At 45.9% G+C, this 19,603-nt stretch overlaps 1 protein-coding gene and 1 pseudogene across 5 annotated transcripts in view; one reads left to right on the forward strand and one right to left on the reverse strand.

The window, feature by feature from the left end:
• The window catches only part of LOC120918799 (deoxynucleoside triphosphate triphosphohydrolase SAMHD1-like), a 135,954-nt gene that overhangs the window by 67,694 nt on the left and 48,657 nt on the right, over window positions 1–19,603 (forward strand). For all 5 annotated transcript variants that reach the window (XM_040330600.1, XM_040330603.1, XM_040330601.1 and 2 more), the window contains 2 exons: window positions 497–567; window positions 7,491–7,613. In XM_040330600.1, the coding sequence (XP_040186534.1) occupies window positions 497–567; window positions 7,491–7,613 (194 nt within the window). The remainder of the gene's footprint in view (window positions 1–496; window positions 568–7,490; window positions 7,614–19,603) is intronic.
• On the reverse strand, window positions 9,235–9,343 carry LOC120919656 (annotated as a pseudogene).

The following is a 19,603-nucleotide window of genomic DNA, read 5'->3' on the forward strand; positions in this document are numbered from 1 at the left end:
ATGTTTCCCTATGAGAGCGTCTTGTAGCGTCCTACACAAGTCGGTCCGACTTTGAAAATGCTCCCTGTACTACTTTTGGTCCTACATTGATCCTACTTCAGGCCCATTGAATATCATTGAAGTCGGACCAAAGTAGTATCCTGTTCATGAAAGTAGGATGGATGTAGGACCAATGTAGGACCAATGTAGCAGAGCAAAGTAGGATGAAAGTAGTGTAGTAGTGTGAACCCAGCCTCAGTAGTTTTTCCTTTTAATTGGGCTCACCTGGCAATGTAATTATCATAGGTGTCAGAGATTGTTTTCAGTGATCAAAAGAGCCCTGAGACACAATGCCATCCATGAGTTGAACTGAAAATCAAAATATTTCATCTTTGTGACACTGAAATAGAATTTGCATAATAATTTGGAACAGGGTGTAATATATATATATATAATATAATATGTGCAAAGCGTTATCTTATTACAATGCTGACTTTGACAGTGGTCTTGGTTTTAGGTCATGGACCGTTTTCTCATATGTTTGATAGAAAATTTATGCCTCATGTTTGCCCACATAAAGGTTTTAAGGTGAGTTTTTATGCAGTTTCTACCTAAACTTCACTTTGGGATGCAATTAATCCTCTGATGTATTAGATCCTATAATATTTTTAATTCTTTATTTTCGTCTTTCAATTAAATGAGAAGTACAGAAATATGAAGGTTTACACATGAGAGGTCTGATGGTGTACAGACTAAATAAAAGTTACATGTCCATTACAGCTGTTATGGAGGCTTTTTTATTGTGTATAGATTAATAATGGGATCCAAAGTAGATCTAGTACATCAAAATGAGTATATTCTGTTCATTCTAGTCCAACAAAGATCAACTGTCTCCTCTGTTAGTAAAAGGCGAGAGTTGTAAAAAAAATTGAATGTAAGAGGCAGTTCCTGTTTCATCTTCAATACGAGAGCAGTACAGACAGCTCAACAAGCAAACCAGAGGTTTAAAGGGTGAATCTAAAGGGGGAATTCAATTGCATCATATTTGGCAGAGTTCTTTTTAGAGAAGAGTAACTGAGCTAATTATCAGTCGCCTTGATAAGTTTATTCAGTGTGTGAGCAGGTTTATGTAAGACAATACAGACAGGGGTATATTTAGGTTTTGTGCTGCCCTAGGCCTGGTGAAACTCACACACCCCCTACTTTATATATGACGCACCCCTTCCTTTTTAAGACCCGCCCTGTCATTTTCATGGGATGAGGACAGAGGGGCAGGGTGGGATGAGGACAGGGTGGGATGAGCACAGGGGGACAGGGTGGGATGAGGACAGAGGGACAGGGTGGGATGAGGACAGGGTGGGATGAGGACAGGGGGACAGGGTGGGATGAGGACAGGGTGGGATGAGCACAGGGGGACAGGGTGGGATGAGCACAGGGGGACAGGGTGGGATGAGCACAGGGGGACAGGGTGGGATGAGGACAGAGGGACAGGGTGGGATGAGCACAGGGGGACAGGGTGGGATTGCTTTTTCGCCGCCCCCGCAAAGTGCCGCCCTAGGCCTGGGCTTTGTCGGCCTAGGCCATAATACATCTCTGAATACAGACCTTTTGCTTCCTCCTGACAGCTGAATTGATCTTGTCTGCATTGGCACATGTTAGCTATAAGCTGATTTTGGGGTATTTGCATCCATTGAAGCAGCGTTTATTCCAACATCATGCAGCAGTATAGCATTGCCCGCTTTAGATTCCAATCCATTTCTAAAAAAGGGTGTATTTCCCCACAAAAAAATAATCAAGAATTGCACTTTGTCTGGGAAAAGGGAGGAAGGGTCAGTTCTGCATAGACTGAGGCAAAACATTTTTGTATATATTAAAAAAACACGTAGGTGTAGATTCACGTAGAAGAGCGCATCTTTGTGCGGGAGTAACGTATCCTATTTACGTTACGCCTCCGCAACTTTGACAGGCAAATGCAGTATTCACAAATGAAAGTTGCGGTGGCGTAGCGTAAATAGGCCGGCGTAAGCCCGCCTAATTCAAATGTGGAAGATGTGGGCGTGTGTTATGTAAAAGTATTGTGACCCCACGTAAATTACGCTAAAAGTATCCCAGTGCGCATGCTCCAAATTAACCCGCAACAAGCCAATGCTTTCGATGTGAACGTAAATGACGCCCAGCCCTATTCGCGAACGACTTGCACAAACAACGTAATCGACGGACAATTCGACGCGGGCCCGACGTCCATACTTAACATTGGCTGCGCCTCATATAGCAGGGGTAACTTTACGCCAGAAAAAGCCTAACGTAAACGGCGTATCTGTACTGCGACGGCCGGGCGTACGTTCATGAATCGGCGTATCTAGCTAATTTACATATTCTAGGCGTAAATCAGCGTATACCCCCCCTAGCGGCCAGCGTAAATATGCAGTTAAGATACGACGGTGTAGGAGACTTATGCTGGTCGTATCTTAAACAAATTCTGGCGTATCTGATTCTTTGAATCAGGAACCAAGATACAACACTTCACACTCAGAGATACGACGGCGTATCTGGAGATATGCCGTCGTATCTCCTACCTGAATCTACCCCGTAGTGCGCTGTGGCAAATATGGGTGTGGTCAAACAATTAATGGTAGGAGGGGCTTAAGGGGAATGGTTAAACAAAACCGGACTTCCTTGTACCTATAAAATATGCTTTGATTAACGTGCCACAAACAATAGTCACACGGACACAACTCTGCACAATCATTTAAAAAAAAAAAGAATAAAAAGCTTCTATTAGAAATTGTTTTGCACAACTTGTGTGCATTACACAAAGTGCAAGGCTCAGTAATGCATTACATACAGGATCAGGAGTGTGCTACATACAAAGTGCAGGATTCAGGAGTGCGTTTCGTACAGGGTGCAAGCATGGGCGTCCGCTGAAATTTTTTCAGGGGGGGGGGGGGGCGCTTCCGCAACGGCAATACACAGTCGCATTTAACCCTTTCTTCAATTGCTAGCAGGGGTTATAAGCACCCTGCTAGCGGCCAAATAGCGCAGTTAAAACGATGGTAAAGCACCGCTTTACAGATAACACAGCCAGCTGGCAGTGTGAAATAGCTCTTGAGATAATTCAGCTTCACTCCATGCCCATATAAATCTAGCCTAGAGAATGTACAGACCCTCCTTCAGCACAGATGGACCCCCTTCAGCACAGACCTCTCTATTCAGCACAGACCCCCAATTCTGCACAGACCCCTCCATTCAGCACAGATGGACCCCCCCTTTAGCACAGCCCCCCATTCAGCACAGACCCCCCCTTCAGCATAGATGGACCCCCATTCAGCACAAACCCCCCCTTCAGCACAGACGGACCACCCCCCCCCCCATTCCATTCAGTACCTCAGATCAGCCATCAGCACGGCATGGGCACAGCAGGTTCCCTGTGTACACATAAACACTGGAGGGGGAGGTGGCTTCACTCTGCTCGCTGTGTCTGTGTGACATCCGGCCCGGGACTGCCCAGACAGCCCACAGCCGCGAGACTCTTCAACACCTTCTCGATTTTCCAGGGGGGTCAATTGCCCCCCCCTTGCCCTATGGAGCGGACGCCCATGGGTGCAAGGTTCAGGAGTGTGCTACCGAGAGAATACAAGTTTAGGAGTGTGCTACTGAGAGAGTGCAAGGTTTAGGAATGCGTTACGGACAGAGTGCAAGGTTCAGGAGTTAAACCTCAAAGACCCCAATTAATTAAACATTGCACACTTGCATTCTAAAATCTTGATTAACAGCATACAGGAGCCGAGGTAAGAATGCAGGCATCAGATGGATAACAAATGAGTGCAGCCGAGCAGGACATTCAGCAGTGTGAACAGTGTACAATAAATATTTAGCACAGCCAGTGATTGGCAGGCAAAACAGCAGGGGTGTGATTGCAAAGAGTACAGCTGTCACATCCAACCTGTGATGTCGGGGATGGACGGGGCCAATATGCATTTCAGGGGCTCCGCCCCATTTGTCAAACAGTCCATTCATGAGGAAACATCTATCATCTATACACAGTGCCAGCCAGAAAAAATGCTGGCAAGGGGCAGGACCAATTGGGAACTATTGCATGTGCATCCGCAACAGTGTATCATTTATATATTTTTTCAGGTTTAATATATTCCGCTGTGGGTGCACATGCAATATTTCGAATTGGTCCTGCCTGTTGCCACTTTTTCCCCAACCAGCAATGTCTGTTTTTTGTCTATACACTGGTTGCTTGACAAAGGGGTGGAGCCCCTGAAATGCGTATCGGCCCTGAAATCACAGGTTGGATTTGACAGCTGCACTCTCTCTCACTGTGGCCGAACCCCACAGGATTTCCCGACAATCATTGGCTGTGCTGTATGTTTACACTGCTGCAGGTCCTGCTGGACTGTTGGCATGTAATGGAGTAATGTGGCACAAAGGTGAAAATGTGCGAAAGTCCTGCCCAATCTAGAACTGTTGAGAGGTATGCATGACTTCTGTTCTTAGCTGCAAGAGGGGTTTAGAGGGGTGGGGGTGGTGACCGCAGGGGGCGGGTGTCGGCAAGAGGCAAAGAACCTGCAGTATACAGATCATCCCAGTGAATGGCTATGCAGGGGAGCGTGTCAGCACAAGTCTGATTATTGGAGCGCAGGCTGTACTCCCAGTACAGACAGAAAACTGAATTTTAATTTATAGATTTCTTTTAACAGTGAGAGATAAAATAACAAAAATATCCATAAAAAAAGTTCTAAATATATTTACATTTTAATGCGTGAAATAAGTATTTGACCCCTTCGCAAAACATGACTTGGTACTTGGTGGCAAAACCCTTGTTGGCAATCAGAGGTCAGACATTTTTTGTAGTTGGCCACCATGTTTGCACACATCTCAGGAGGGATTTTGTCTTACTCCTCTTTGCAGACCCTCTCCAAGTCCATTAAGGTTTTGAGGCTGACGTTTGATAGCTCGAACCTTCAGCCCGCTCCACGTTTTTTCTATGGGATTAAGGTCTGGAGAATAGGTCACTCCAGAACCTTAATGTGCTTCTTCGTGCCTTTTGTTGCCTTGTCTGTGTGTTTTGGGTCATTGTCATGCTGGAATACCCATCCACGACCCATTTTCAATGCCCTTTGATGGTACTCGGCCCTGTCCATCGTTCCTTTGGTGCAGGGAAGTTGTCCTATCCCCTTAGCAGAAAAACACCCACAAAGCATAATGTTTTCACATCCATGTTTTGACGGTGGGGATGGTGTTCTTGGGGTCATAGGCAGCATTCCTACTCCTCCAAATATGGAGAGTTGAGTTGATGCCAAAGAGCTCGATTTTTGGTCTCATCTGCCCACAACACTTTCACGCAGTTCTCCTCTGAATCATTCAGATCTTCATTAGCAAACTTCCGACAATCCTGTACATTTGCTTTCTTGAGCAGGGGGACCTTGCGGGCACTGCAGGATTTCAGTCCTTCACGACATAGTGTTACCAATTGTTTTCTTGGTGACTATGGTCCCATCTGCCTTGAAATCATTAAAGGGGTAGAGAAAGGAAGCGCCACCTAAGTGCAGTATTAAAGAGGTTCTTTTAATGACACATTGTACAAAACACACTTACAAGAAGGTAAGGAAAGAAGGCTCATCTGTAACATCCTGTAGTCCTCGTCCCGGATCCATGGGCTGCTTTAGAAGCGGAAAAAGCAGAATGTGTGGAGTCTTCAGGCCTGTCCTGTGACCTTCAGGATGAAGTCTGTTCCAGCCTCACAGGTCACGTGACCTGTGAGGCTGGAACAGACTTCATCCTGAAGGCCACAGGACAGGCCTGAAGACTCCACACATTCTGCTTTTTCCGCTTCTAAAGCAGCCCATGGATCCGGGACGAGGACTACAGGATGTTACAGATGAGCCCTCTTTCCTTACCTTCTTGTAAGTGTGTTTTGTACAATGTGTCATTAAAAGAACCTCTTTTTAATACTGCACTTAGGTGGCGCTTCCTTTCTCTACCCCTTTTTTGTTTACCACAGAGTCAGCTCTCTGAGGACAGCAGCCACCATTGAACAGCCACATCACCTGCATTTTTATCCATTGAACTGCCTGTTACTACTATTTCCAATGGACTAATCACCATACTCCTACCCATACATGTACTTTGTATCTGCGCTGACAGTTACCTCTCCTATTGTATGCCTTGAAATCATTAACAGGATTATCCAGTGTAGTTTTGAACTGATTTCTCACCATTCTCATGATCATTGAAACTCCACAAGGTGAGATCTTGCATGGAGCCCCAGACCGAGGCAGATTGACAGTTATTTTGACTTTCTTCCATTTGTCCATTTCTTCCTTGTGTAGGTCTGTCTACATCCTTGGACACCTCTTTGGTCTTGGCCATGGTGGAGAGATTAGAATCTGATTGATTGCTTCTGTGGTCAGTTGTCTTTTTATACAGGTAACAACCTGAGATCAAGAGCACTCACTTTAAGAGTGCTCCTCATCTCAGCTTGTTACCTGTATAGAAGACACCTATGAGGCAGAAATATTGCTGATTGATAAGGGAACAAATACTTTTTTCACTCAATAAAATGCAAATCAATTTATAACTTTTTTGAAATGCGTTTTTCTGGATATTTGTGGTGTTCTGTCTCTCTTAAATAAACCTACTAAATAAATAAACTGATCATTTCTTTGTCAGTGGGCTTCCTACACTCCTTTTTGAATGCTTTCGTCATATACTGCTTCCTCCAGTCTGAATTTAGATATTATTGCCGCACATTGCAGCCAAGAATTAGGCAGGACTCGTTTGGCCGCAAAGCTGGAACATGAACTCTTTATTTGAACAAAGGCACACAGATATACACTTAGGGGACAATCCCCCCTCCTTTGCATAATGACACAGGGCAGGGCACCAAGAAAGTTGTATTCAAACTTCTCATCAGTAGACTGTCATATCAACAGGGAGAGCTGTTGGAGGAATCCCCCCCCCCCTCCTCACAGCTAATCCACATACACATCCCATAATACTTTCCTCCCAAGGCAGACAGACACAATAGAACAATGGGATACATGCACTTAACAAACACATAGCAACCCCCACCCCACCTCAAACCATCAAGCAATGGTCTCTGATGAAAGGGGGACTTTATCTTCATATATTCTTGAGATCAGACTGGGGTTCTCGGTCACCCTTTGCCCCTAATAGACACGGGGTAAATTACACATAGGAGGGGCTGGACAAGGAGTTTCCAGAGCTCTCCAAGAAAAGCCAGGTTCCACAAGCCCCCCGCCCAAAGTGACTCCCACTTTGTTTCCTAATTGTACATGGTACAACCGTCACATATCATGAATATGAAATGTTGGAGTAACAAACACTTTAAGTGCAGTATTGTGCAAAAGCATAACCTCGCCATCTTCAGGTTCCAACCCAATTGTAAAAAGGTAGTACATTTGTAAAAATTCATGAATTGATGTCCTTTTGTCACGCAGGACATATATGAACTAGTTTTATGAATGTAACCTCTTTTACAGCATGAATCTGCTTCTTTGAAGATGTTTGAACACATTATGGAGTCCATTAAATCGGAAATCATTATGGGGGAGGAAGACAAAAAATTTATCAAAGAACTGATCAAGAGTGAGAATGATCCCTCAGTAGGTGTTTTTTTTGTGGGTGGAATCTTTTTCAAGGGCTTGTACATACTAAGGCTTGTCTTTGTGGTATGTTTGATGACAGAGGTTAATGCAGCATAAATTCCTCTGCATACAGGATTAAATTAATGAAAGAAAAAATGGGGGATTTGCAAAAATGTTCAATTTTAGGGGCTCATGAACACAGTTGTAAGGCAGCCGTACAGTGTTCAGAGCCTCAGTAAACCAACCTGCAGCTGCTGCATGCAGACGCCATAGACGGCAATTGTGTGCTCCGATTTTCTTTTTTTTCCCCTTCCCTTTACTGATACAGTAATACCTTAGAGTATGAGCATAATTCATTCCAGAAGAATGCTTGTAATCCAAAGCACTCGTATATCAAAGCAAGTTTCCACATAGGAAATAATGGAAACTCAGATAATCCCTTCCACAGCCAGTACTTGTCTATGCAGTACCGCATGTGGCCAGAGGTGCGGGGGCGCCAGAGATGCTCAGACGCTCTGGAACAAAGTGTCTCTGAGCTTCACCGGCACCCCCGCACCTCTGCCCAAATGCGGTACTGCACACCCCAGCGGCATTAATCCTAAACGACTTGCGAGACAACACTTGCAAAGCGATTCAGGATTTAAAAAAAAAATTGCTTGTATTGCGAAACGCTCTTAAACCGCGTTACTCGCAAGCTGAGATTCCACTGTACTTATAGCCTTGGAGTGGTTACCTACTTGCTAGACCACAGCACCAACAATCTTGTGTATTGGGCATACATGAAGTAATCTAGGTATATCATGTATTGCATTTTTTTATATAAACAAATAAACACTAGCTCACAAAATGCAATTATTCTTTTTGCTGTATAGCATTGTTCCTGATATATGTGGGGAAAAACAAAGAAAAAAACATTCCATTAATGCATTGCCTATTATTCTACTGCAGCATAAATCAAACCCTGTACAGTACTGATCTAGGAATACTGTGTTATCTGCTGTATACAGACAGGAGGGATAGGAGCTGGGGGGAGGGAGAGGAGCTGGGGGGGGGGGGCTGCTGTAGTGATAAGAGGGATGTGGTGGCCAGAAATAAAAAAATCCTCCGGTCCCTGCCAAAAAGCCCAGCCCAGGAGGCAGGTGCTAAAAAAGCGTGTTCTGGTGCAGTGACCGTGGTGCCTTAAATCAATGTGACCCTCACTCACAGTGATTGTTCGGCACCTCTGGACTGCCACTCCAGGGGCACAAACACCATAGACTTTCTAGTCTCAAATCCAACCCCCCGACCAGTCAGTACAGCCCTCCGCCCCTGCTGGATAGAGAGCCCTTCCTGGTTTTACTCATAGAGAGCTGCCCCCTTGATAGCAGCCTCCACTGATGCTAGCCTTTCCAGGCCGCCAACAACCCGGCGGATTTGCATGGCGCCACCCAGCTCCTCCACCAGATCTCTGACAGGGGCAGTACTTACACCGACCAGCCAGAAGGCCGGACTAAGACTCGGCAAAAAAGACCACACCCATCCTCACCAGAAGCACCCTTTCCAGATGGCTCAGACTCCACGGTGGCCTACCCCCGACTCAGTCAGAGCGTAGTAATACACCAATCCCTACCGAAACTATTCTTCTAGATGCATTTACGCCATTGGATTTGCATCCACCCTCCCCATTTAGGAGGTGCTTCAGCGCATCCTTTGGCAACTGATAAGAACAGATACTACACTTGATCTTAGCCAAAAGGCAGAGAAGCCTGTTGGATGTCGGCTATGAAAGCAACAGAGTCTCTGCAAAGCGTAAGAGCAGTAGTTTGTTATTGAGGTCTTGACCTGTCAAGAGGACATCATTTAGGGAGACGCCCTTGAATTTGGCACTAGAGTCAAACACTACTCTGATCTGACTCGTCTTCCTAGGGTGGTATACTCCAAATATCAGTAGGTACCAGCACTTCTCAGTCTTTTTTATTAAGAGTGAGGGCTATTTATGCATGGCTGTTCTCACAGATTTTCTCCATGAAAGTAAAGAAGTGGTCTCTCATCTCTGGCTTTCTTTAAAAATGATGTTGAAGAGAAACACCTTCGTACCTTGGTCTCTGTTAATAGGTAGGCGTTGCTTTTGGGGTATGAAGAGAAGACGTGCGACCCAGCTGTTAGTGTCATCTTTGACTAGTTCCTGCTCCATTATGTCCAAACATATATTTTCTGAAAGCAGACACCCTAGAGAATAGAATAGTGGTAGTTCCAATTTTTTATGTCACAAGATATTACCGCAAAAGGTATAGGAAACGCAAAATCTCAGTAAAAAATAAAATTAAGTGAATTTTAGGGCAAACGGACGCAAAGAAACTACCCAATTGTTTGGTAAAATATAAAAGATGAGATTGCAATGAGTAACTAGATACCCAACATGTCAAACCTTAAATTTGTGTGCGCCTGTGAAAACAGTCCAAGGATGGCTTTCCAATTTTCTACTCCTGGGATGTAGACAGCAGAGGATTACCTCAGCCATCACCACCTGGACCAAGACTCTTTACCCTGACATATTCAACCTGATATGTCAAAGATGAAGGACTCTAGATGTTGATATCCAGGCCTTTAGATTTAACAAATTATTTCTGTAGCCATGACCAGGGATCCTCTAGCACTGAAATTGGATGCATATAATCTATGCCTTGCCTCCTTTGCAAACTCTGCCTCATTGCAAGAGCTTACACTCTAAAGGGCTCTGTAAGCCTGCTCCCTGGTCTTCTGTTCATTCCTTTCAAGGTTCTACCAGGTGGAGTCCACTCTTCTGTGGACTCCGCTTTCAGCCTTATTGTTCTTGCAATGGCACTCTGACTTTGAGGCTGTTGACCCCTGTTATTGTTGGCACAGTTCTGTTTGCCTAATTGTTGTAATCATTCATTACTAGGGGACTACCCAGCTGAATATTTAGCTTGTGTTTTGTATTGTATGATTAAGATAAAGACTTTTGACTTTTATTAATGTCACATACCTTGTGGCAGAGCTTTAACGTGTAGAGAGACCTCTTGTACAGCCCCAGCTCTTGGACCACTGATGTTGCTACAGTGACTGCATGTGCGGCAAGGTATGAGTACCTATAAGATGTTCCGTCAGCCCCGACAATGGGTAGCAGATGCGCCACCAGAGACAGGTCAGATCACTGGATGACAGTAAACCCAGGAATGGGCAGGTGTTTGACAGGCAGCTGGCAGATAGCAGGTGCAGAAGGACTGGCAGCACTCAGCTGGTGAAAGACTAGCAGGGACCAGGTAGCATGCAGAGCAGGACAGGTGGATAACTGGATGCAAGGTCAGACGAGCTGGGTCAGCAACAGACAGATACAGGCATGGACAGCAGGCAGAGAATAGTCGAGATACAAGCAGAGGTTGGGTTGGCAATGTAGAATCAGGCAAATGAGCGGGAGGCAGAGCAAATCCAGAAACAGGCCAAGGTCAAGGCAGGTAGTGTTAAAGCAAGGTCGGAGCAAGCCGGGTCAATAACAGAAATCAAACACAGGAACAGATGCAGAGTCATGGGTAAAAGCTGTACATCAGACAGCAATTCACTAGTGCAACTTATATAGGCCACTTGACGCCAGAGTTGGCCAGTGCGTGTACAGTATGTGAGTGCCTTGGCACTGCAAGACGGGCACCCACAAGCCTGGGCATTTGTGGTACGTTCCTGACATTGCCCCCTCCTTACGGGCAGCTTTCAGATGCCCAACTGGGTCTCCTTTTCTAGGTAGGTGCGAAATAAGCACAAAATAAACTTGTTGGCTTGGACATTCTGTTTAGGCTCCTAGGAATTCTCCTCAGGACCATACCCCTTCCATTTAATTAAGTATTTCAGCTGATTCCTCCTCGTCCTGCAATTCAAAATGGCTTTCACTTCATATTCCTCATCTCCTTTTATAAGCACAGGTTCAGTTGGCCCAGATCCTCTATCCAGAAAGGGATCAGGCACTGCAGGCTTCAAAAGCGAGACATTAAATACTGGGTGAATTTTAAAATGAGTCTGGTAAGGATAACTTGTGTGATACCTTTAAGTTTCCCTTTCACCGGAAACGGTCCCACAAACGTAGGTGCAAGTTTCTTTGAGGGACACGCCAATTTGAGGTTTGCTGTAGACAGCCATACTTGATCACCCGGTTGGAGACACAGTTCCCCTCTTCTCTTCTTATCAAATGCTTTTTTTGCTATGCGCCTGTGCCTTGGTCACTGCCTCTTGTAGCAACTTATTATTGTGGTTGAGGAAGTCCACTGTACTCTGAACAGCTGGAACCGTGGATTCTGGAACATGGTCAGGTAGGAAGCAGGGATGAAAGCCATAACTGGCAAATATTGGAGATTGTTCTGTAGTTGAATGGCTGGCGTTATTGTAGGCAAATTCTGCCAATGGTAACAGCAATACCCAATCATCCTGGATGAAAGACGTAAATTATTGTATGTACTGCATGAGTGTCCGGTCCTTTCTGTTTGCTTATTTGTTTGTGGGTGATAAGCAGAGGATAGAGACCTTCAAGACCACGCACAATGTCCTCCAACCCATGAAGTAAATTGTACCCCACCATCTGAGACAATATTTGCAAGCATCCCATGAAGTCTCACGATTTCTTTAACGAAAACGCGAGCAGTTTCCATAGAGAAAAGGATGTTTTTTCAGAGGAAGAAAGTGAGCCATTTTGGACAATAATAAAAAATGCACATATAGTTCATGTTGGCGGAGCCGGCACAGAACACTCTTGACATGCCTCCCCGATGTAGGTCAAGGCACACAGAAAAGATCAGGATATCATCCAGGTATACAATTATGAATGTCCAGAAAGTCTCTGAAAATATAGTTCATAAAATGCTGGAAGGTGGCGGAAGTGTTAAAGGGGCCGAAGATCCACCAGATATTCAAAGTGGCTGAATCTGGTATGAAAAGCACGCCTTCCACTCATCCCCTTCATGAATATGGACCAAACTCTAGGCCCTATTCTGATTCATTTTGGTAAAAAAATGATTGCGGACCTTAAAGAGGTTGTAAACCTAAAATAAGGCATACCTATAGGCAATGTAAATATCTCCTAAACGTGCGCTGTTTAAGAGATGTTTACTTTGTACTGCGCGGATGATATAATTGGCGCATGCGCTGTGAAGAAACGCCCCTCCTGCTGTTTCTTCAGTAGCAAGTACTGTGGCTGGCGGCTCCTGCGTGCATGCACAGGAATGATGTCAAGAAGCTCCAGCCAGTCAGAGCTGGAGTCCGTGGCCCCGGAAGGAAGAGGGGCAAACATGGATGCGGTCTACAGTTGGAACGGCGCAGACTTCGCTTGAATGTAAGTGTCACATAATGTGCTAGTATTTCGATGCATACTAGCACATTATGCTTTTACTTTGCAGGGAAAAAGAGAAAGGAAGTAAAACCCATTAGGGTTTACTTCCTCTTTAACCTCTGGAACAGTTCGGGTACAAGTAGAAAGGGTAGCGGCTCTTTACAATAATCGTATTAAGTTTCCCCATAGCGGCAAGGATTCTGTGATTCTGCTGGTAGGCAATGCTTCCGGTAGTAGGTTCACTGGAACCTGATATCTCTCCAAGTCCAGTCGATTTGTGGATTGTGTGCCTGCAGCCAAGGCAGACCCAGGATAACAGGAAACAGTGGAGTTGAGATGGCATCAAGACTCAACAGTTCTTTATGCTTGGTAGGGGTAACAACTGACAATGGAGATGTCTCCTGAGTTATTAGTCCTGATTTAATGCAGGAGCCGTCTGCCAGCTATACCGTATGTCCTTGAGTCTTTGGGTTGCAGTGGAATGCATTTCTGTGCTGCAAAGGCCAGGTCAAAAAACAGCAGCATGCCCCTGAATCAATAATTGAGGTGACTAGGATAGCTCTTCCTGGAAGCTGCTACTAGATTGGGAGAGCAAGATGAGTTACATGACTGGTGCACTGCTAGAGTCCTAGCTCATTAACCCATTATGTTAAACCCCTTACATAACCATTACCATAAATTAAAGACATGACACCTGGATTAATTGGCTAACAAAGGCCCCTTTATTAATTCCAAAAGATAACATATAAAATAAACGTAAAAAATTAACCATTTTATTAAATATATATAAATCTTTAAATAAATAAATAAATATATATATTTAACCATAAACAGCTTAATTGACCCAAACAACTTTTTCTAACAGCTGCGTAAGAGGTTCCTGAGAGAAGGTAAAGAATGCTATGTCATCGGCTGTCCACCATCACCAAAGTATTCTGGCCTCTAGCCGTGATCCCACCAGCTCCGAGACAATGACTTGATCCTTCCTTCACTCTTCAGGCCGATTGACCAATAGCCCACCTAACCAGATAGTAGGGTTGTCCCGATATCGATACTAGTATCGGCAGGGGCGGACTGACCATTCGGTCAGTCGGGCACTGCCCGAGGGCCCGTGGTGGGGGGGGGTCGGCTCGGATCGGCTCAGTCTGCCCCTGGAGGTGCCCGCAGCAGCATATTATTATCCACAGAATTAAAAACGGTGCCATTGAACTATTAAATGCCACCCGGTTGATGTGGCTGTATGAGCGGTTTTGAGGTGTGAGCTGGCCGGGGTGGATGGCTCATCAGAGCTGTGAGCCGTGCAGGGATGTTCAGACAGTGACAGGCGCTCCGGCCACCTCTCCCCCTGGGGAATTCAGCTGAGGGGGCGGGGCCATAAGTCACTGCCGTGGGGTACAGTCTGTGAAGGAGCTGGAGGGAGAGTGCTCTGCACTGCACACAGAGCGGAGGGGACTGAGACAGCTTCAAATTCCAAAACGGCATCCACACTGATCTGCCTTGTGTGCAGCAGGTCAGTGTGATAATGAAAGCACTGCAGTTACTGTGTCTGTGTTGTTAGAAGAGCCATGCTGAGTGTTACTTCCTGGTTCCTTTTTTCTTGCCCTGTACTGTGTGCCTATTTACCAGGTGGCAGGTCAGGTGCTATTCACTGGTACACACTGATATCTGGTACACTGAATGCCACTCGATGCACTCAGTGTATAGATATCAGTGTTATATAGGGATTAGCACTTAGCCCTGGTTCACATCGGAGCAATTTGCCATGCGATTTGACATGTCAAATCGCATGGCAATGGCACTACCCGAATTGGTGCGATGCCCCATTTGTGGCACCGCACTGATTCCCAAAAGTAGTTTCTGTACAATTTTTAGTGACTTCTGGGTGCAATTTCCATAGACATCTGTGCAGCAACCCGCACAGATGTCTCTTGGAATCGCCCGCCAAACTCGCACTGACATGTGGGTATGAAATCGTGCGAGTTTAGCTGAACTTGCAGGATTTCATTCCCGCTGTCAGTGTGAACCTGGGCTAAGTGAGTGTTATTCTCTCTCTCTCTCTCTCTCTCTCTATATATATATATATATATATATATATATATATATATATATATATATATATATATATATATATATATATATATATAATTATTGAAATGTATACACTGAGTGCTTTTCCCTAAGGCCCCTTTCACACGTGCGGACCGTATGTCCGCTTTTTCATCCATCGGTTTGCGGATGAAAAAGGGACATACACCCTTGTCCACCTCCACAAAGATCCAATTTTGCAGACGGAAGAAAACACTATTTTTTCTTCCGTCTGCGGATCGGATCGGATGAACGCGGACAGACGGTCCATGTGCATCAGATCCCCCCATAGGGGAGAGCGGAGAAAAGACAGGGCGGTCCCTGCACAGTGTGTGAGGACCGCCCTGTCATCCGCCGGCTCAGCGGGGATCAACAGAGCAAGCGGAGCATACGGAGGTGGATCATCACTGATCCGCCCCGTGTGAAAGGGGCCTTAGTCCGCTTTCACACTGGGAAGTTTTTCATGCACTTTTGGGCTAAAATAGCGCCTGTAAAACGTCTCCTCTGCAGTGTAAATGTGAAAGCCTAAGTACTTTCACACTGGGGTGATGCGCTGGCAGGACGTTAAAAAATTTCCTGCAAGCAGCATCTTTGGAGTGGTGAAGGAGCGGTGTGTACACCGCTCCTGCCCATTGAAATGCAGCAGTGCTTTGCAGGTTGTTTTATCCCTTTTTCGGACACTAACGGGGGTTAAAAGCGCTAGCACTAGCGGGAAGAATGTCCCTTACATTGGTGATCAGTGAGAAGAATGTTCCTTACATTGGTGATCAGTGAGAAGAATGTTCCTTACATTGGTGATCAGTGAGAAGAATGTTCCTTACATTGGTGATCAGTGAGAAGAATGTTCCTTACATTGGTGATCAGTGAGAAGAATGTTCTTTACATTGGTGATCAGTGAGAAGAATGTTCTTTACATTGGTGATCAGTGAGAAGAATGTTCCTTACATTGGTGATCAGTGAGAAGAATGTCCCTTACATTGGTGGTCAGTGGGAAGAATGCTCCTTACATTGGTGATCAGTGAGAAGAATGTCCCTTACATTGGTGGTCAGTGGGAAGAATGTCCCTTACATTGGTGATCAGTGAGAAGAATGTTCTTTACATTGGTGATCAGTGAGAAGAATGTTCCTTACATTGGTGGTCAGTGAGAAGAATGTCCCTTACATTGGTGGTCAGTGAGAAGAATGTCCCTTACATTGGTGATCAGTGAGAAGAATGTTCCTTACATTGGTGGTCAGTGAGAAGAATGTTCCTTACATTGGTGGTCAATGAGAAGAATGTCCCTTACATTGGTGATCAGTGAGAAGAATGTCCCTTACATTGGTGATCAGTGGGAAGAATGTCCCTTACATTGGTGATCAGTGGGAAGAATGTTCCTTACATTGGTGATCAGTGGGAAGAATGTCCCTTACATTGGTGATCAGTGAGAAGAATGTCCCTTACATTGGTGATCAGTGGGAAGAATGCTCCTTACATTGGTGATCAGTGGGAAGAATGTCCCTTACATTGGTGATCAGTGGGAAGAATGTCCCTTACATTGGTGATCAGTGAGAAGAATGTCCCTTACATTGGTGATCAGTGAGAAGAATGCTCCTTACATTGGTGATCAGTGAGAAGAATGCTCCTTACATTGGTGATCAGTGGAAAGAATGCTCCTTACATTGGTGATCAGTGAGAAGAATGTTCCTTACTTTGGTGATCAGTGAGAAGAATGTCCCTTACATTGGTGATCAGTGGGAAGAATGTCCCTTACATTGGTGATCAGTGAGAAGAATGTCCCTTACATTGGTGATCAGTGAGAAGAATGTCCCTTACATTGGTGATCAGTGGGAAGAATGTCCCTTACATTGGTGGTCAGTGGGAAGAATGTTCCTTACATTGGTGATCAGTGGGAAGAATGTCCCTTACATTGGTGATCAGTGAGAAGAATGTTCCTTACATTGGTGATCAGTGAGAAGAATGTTCCTTACATTGGTGGTCAGTGAGAAGAATGTCCCTTACATTGGTGATCAGTGGGAAGAATGTCCCTTACATTGGTGATCAGTGGGAAGAATGTTCCTTACATTGGTGGTCAGTGAGAAGAATGTCCCTTACATTGGTGATCAGTGGGAAGAATGTCCCTTACATTGGTGATCAGTGGGAAGAAGGAGGAGGACACACCCAAGGAGCTCTCTGAGAGATCCAACCTTTTTCAAGCCTGGGCCTTGCCTGCTAGCTTGGCCCAGGAATAATGCCTGATCCTGGGGGAGGCCCCGGGACGGATCCCCCTGATGATACGGGGCCTAGTGAGGAGGAGGTGGAGGATCTGTCTGTAGATCCAGGCCCTGCTGTGGATGCAAATGTCTTCAGTCAGAAGAGCATTGATCGTTTTAGGGCGATTGGAAGAGCTGAAGAAAAACTTAAAATTTTGAAGGCTGAACACAAATCCTTCAAAATCAAGTATTTCCAGGCCTGGAGTAAAAATCGTTTGGCCATGAAGCCTGAGTTGCAGGAATTGGAGGAAAAGGTAAAGGAACAATCTTTATTATTGGAAAAGCTGAAAGATAAAAGTGGAGAAAAGTTTGATAATGAGAGGAGATTTGCCAGCCAGACAGCAAGTTCCAGGGACCAGCAACAGATAATGGATGACCCGGGTCCATCTGCCTCTGCACCTCTCCCTCCATGTCAGGGCTTGGAATCGCCGACGGCAACCAGCCAGGGTTTTGAGAGTGAGCATGGCACCCTGAAATGTATCCAGGAGATGGAGTCACCCCTGAGAGCACACAAGCCTGTATTTACAGAAATCCCTGAAGCCAAGCCAGTACAGGTGGAGAAATCTCAGCACACCTCACTGCTTTCCAACATGTCTGCCCAACCTGCTGTGGTGGACGGTGTCCTGACTGAGGAGCAGAAAGGGAAGGCCTTGTGCAAAGCGCTGCCTGGAGTTTCTGCTGGGACCTGTAGTTCCTCTGTACAAGGTATGCCTGTTACTAGCAATGAGATTGCCTCACCTGAGCCTCCCTGTGGTGGGGGAGGGGATCAGCATATTGCACCATGTGCAGTGGAAGAAGCAATGGAGGTTTCACCTGTTGCAGTGTCAGACCAGCCTGCACTATCCCCTGATGACAACCCTGTCCTGACAGAAGAGAACCGACCAGCTGAAGCTTCTACAAGCACAGCAGTGGGAACTGACACTGCTGGGAAGACTGCAGGAACTGTGAATATTCCAGCAAGTTCTAAGAATGACAGTAATGATAAAACAATGGATGTGGTGGGTGGTGAAGGGGTTAATACTGCTGGGAAAAATAAAAATGACATTCCTCCCCCTGCTCAGCAGAGGAAAGACTCACCGATTGTTCAGACCAAATCTGTGCAATCGATATCTGCTGCAAATGTGTCAGATGGTTCAAAACAAACCAATGTTTTTTCTGCTGGGACCTACGCATCAGTTTTGGGGAGTCGCACCAAGGAGGGTGGGGGGAATGGCGCAAATGTTGGTGGTCACAATTTGGGGGGGTTTAGTGGGGGGATGGTTGGTGGGTATAAGCGGAGAAATGTGGTCCAGTTGAAGTGGGAGGGGGAGGGGACCCCACCAGTAAGGGGGAGGGTGGCAGAGTTGATCCTGGAAATGGGGTTCAAAGTCGCAGACATTTTTGCTTTGATTTGTCCTGTTGGGAGTTGGGAATTTGATTTATCCTTTGTAAAACCTGAGGGTCTGGATTTATTTTGGGAACGTTTTAGGGGGCGCAGGGACCTTCCGCAGTGGAATGGTTGGATGCCAAAGGTGGTTTCCAGGCAGCCTCTAATAAAATCAGTGACGATCCTTGTGCGTAACGAATCCATCCCAGAGGCTGATTTGGTAGTATGGTTACGCCGATATGGTGAGGTCCTCGCTCCACTGCGGAAGGTCCTTGATCAGCATGGGATATGGACAGGGGCCTGGACAGTGTCACTAAAATTGGGGGTGCAGGGAAATGTTGTTCAACATCTGCCCTGTTCAGCCTTTCTGGGGAGGGACAGGCTGACCATTTTTTACCAGGGTCAGCCTAAGGTGTGCAATAAATGTGGTGACAAGGGCCATTTTGCCTCCACCTGCACCCGCAAGAAATGTTCTTTGTGCCAGGAGCTTGGCCATTTGGCTAAAGACTGTACTGACATTCGTTGCAATTTGTGCCAAAAACTTGGTCACCCCTACAGTCAATGCCCGGAGGCATTACATAACCTGCCAGGGTTGGAGGCTGAGCTGCAGAGGCTGGATAAGGAGGATGAGGCCACTGAAACTCTTGTTGTCCCTCCTGTGTCTGTGACATCTGTTTCTGTTCCCCCTAGTGATGTGGTCCCTGAGATTGTCCCTTCTGTGTCTGTGACATCTGTTTCTGTCCCCCCTAGTGATGTGGTCCCTGAGTCTGTCCCTTCTGTGTCTGTGACATCTGTTTCTGTTCCCCCTGGTGATGTGGTCCCTAAATCTGTCCCTCCTGTCCCTAATCCATCTATTCGTAGATCCTCCAGACTGGCGGAGGCTGCTGGGGGGGCAGGTTTAGCGGATCTTCCCACTCAGCCTCCAGTCCCTGCCCCTCGGCAGCGCAAGCGTGGTCAGGGGAATGTGGGGGTGCTGGATGGGGGTGGGGCTGATGG

Source organism: Rana temporaria, chromosome 12 (genome assembly GCF_905171775.1).
Source record: "Rana temporaria chromosome 12, aRanTem1.1, whole genome shotgun sequence".
NCBI classification, from domain to species: Eukaryota; Metazoa; Chordata; class Amphibia; order Anura; family Ranidae; genus Rana; species Rana temporaria.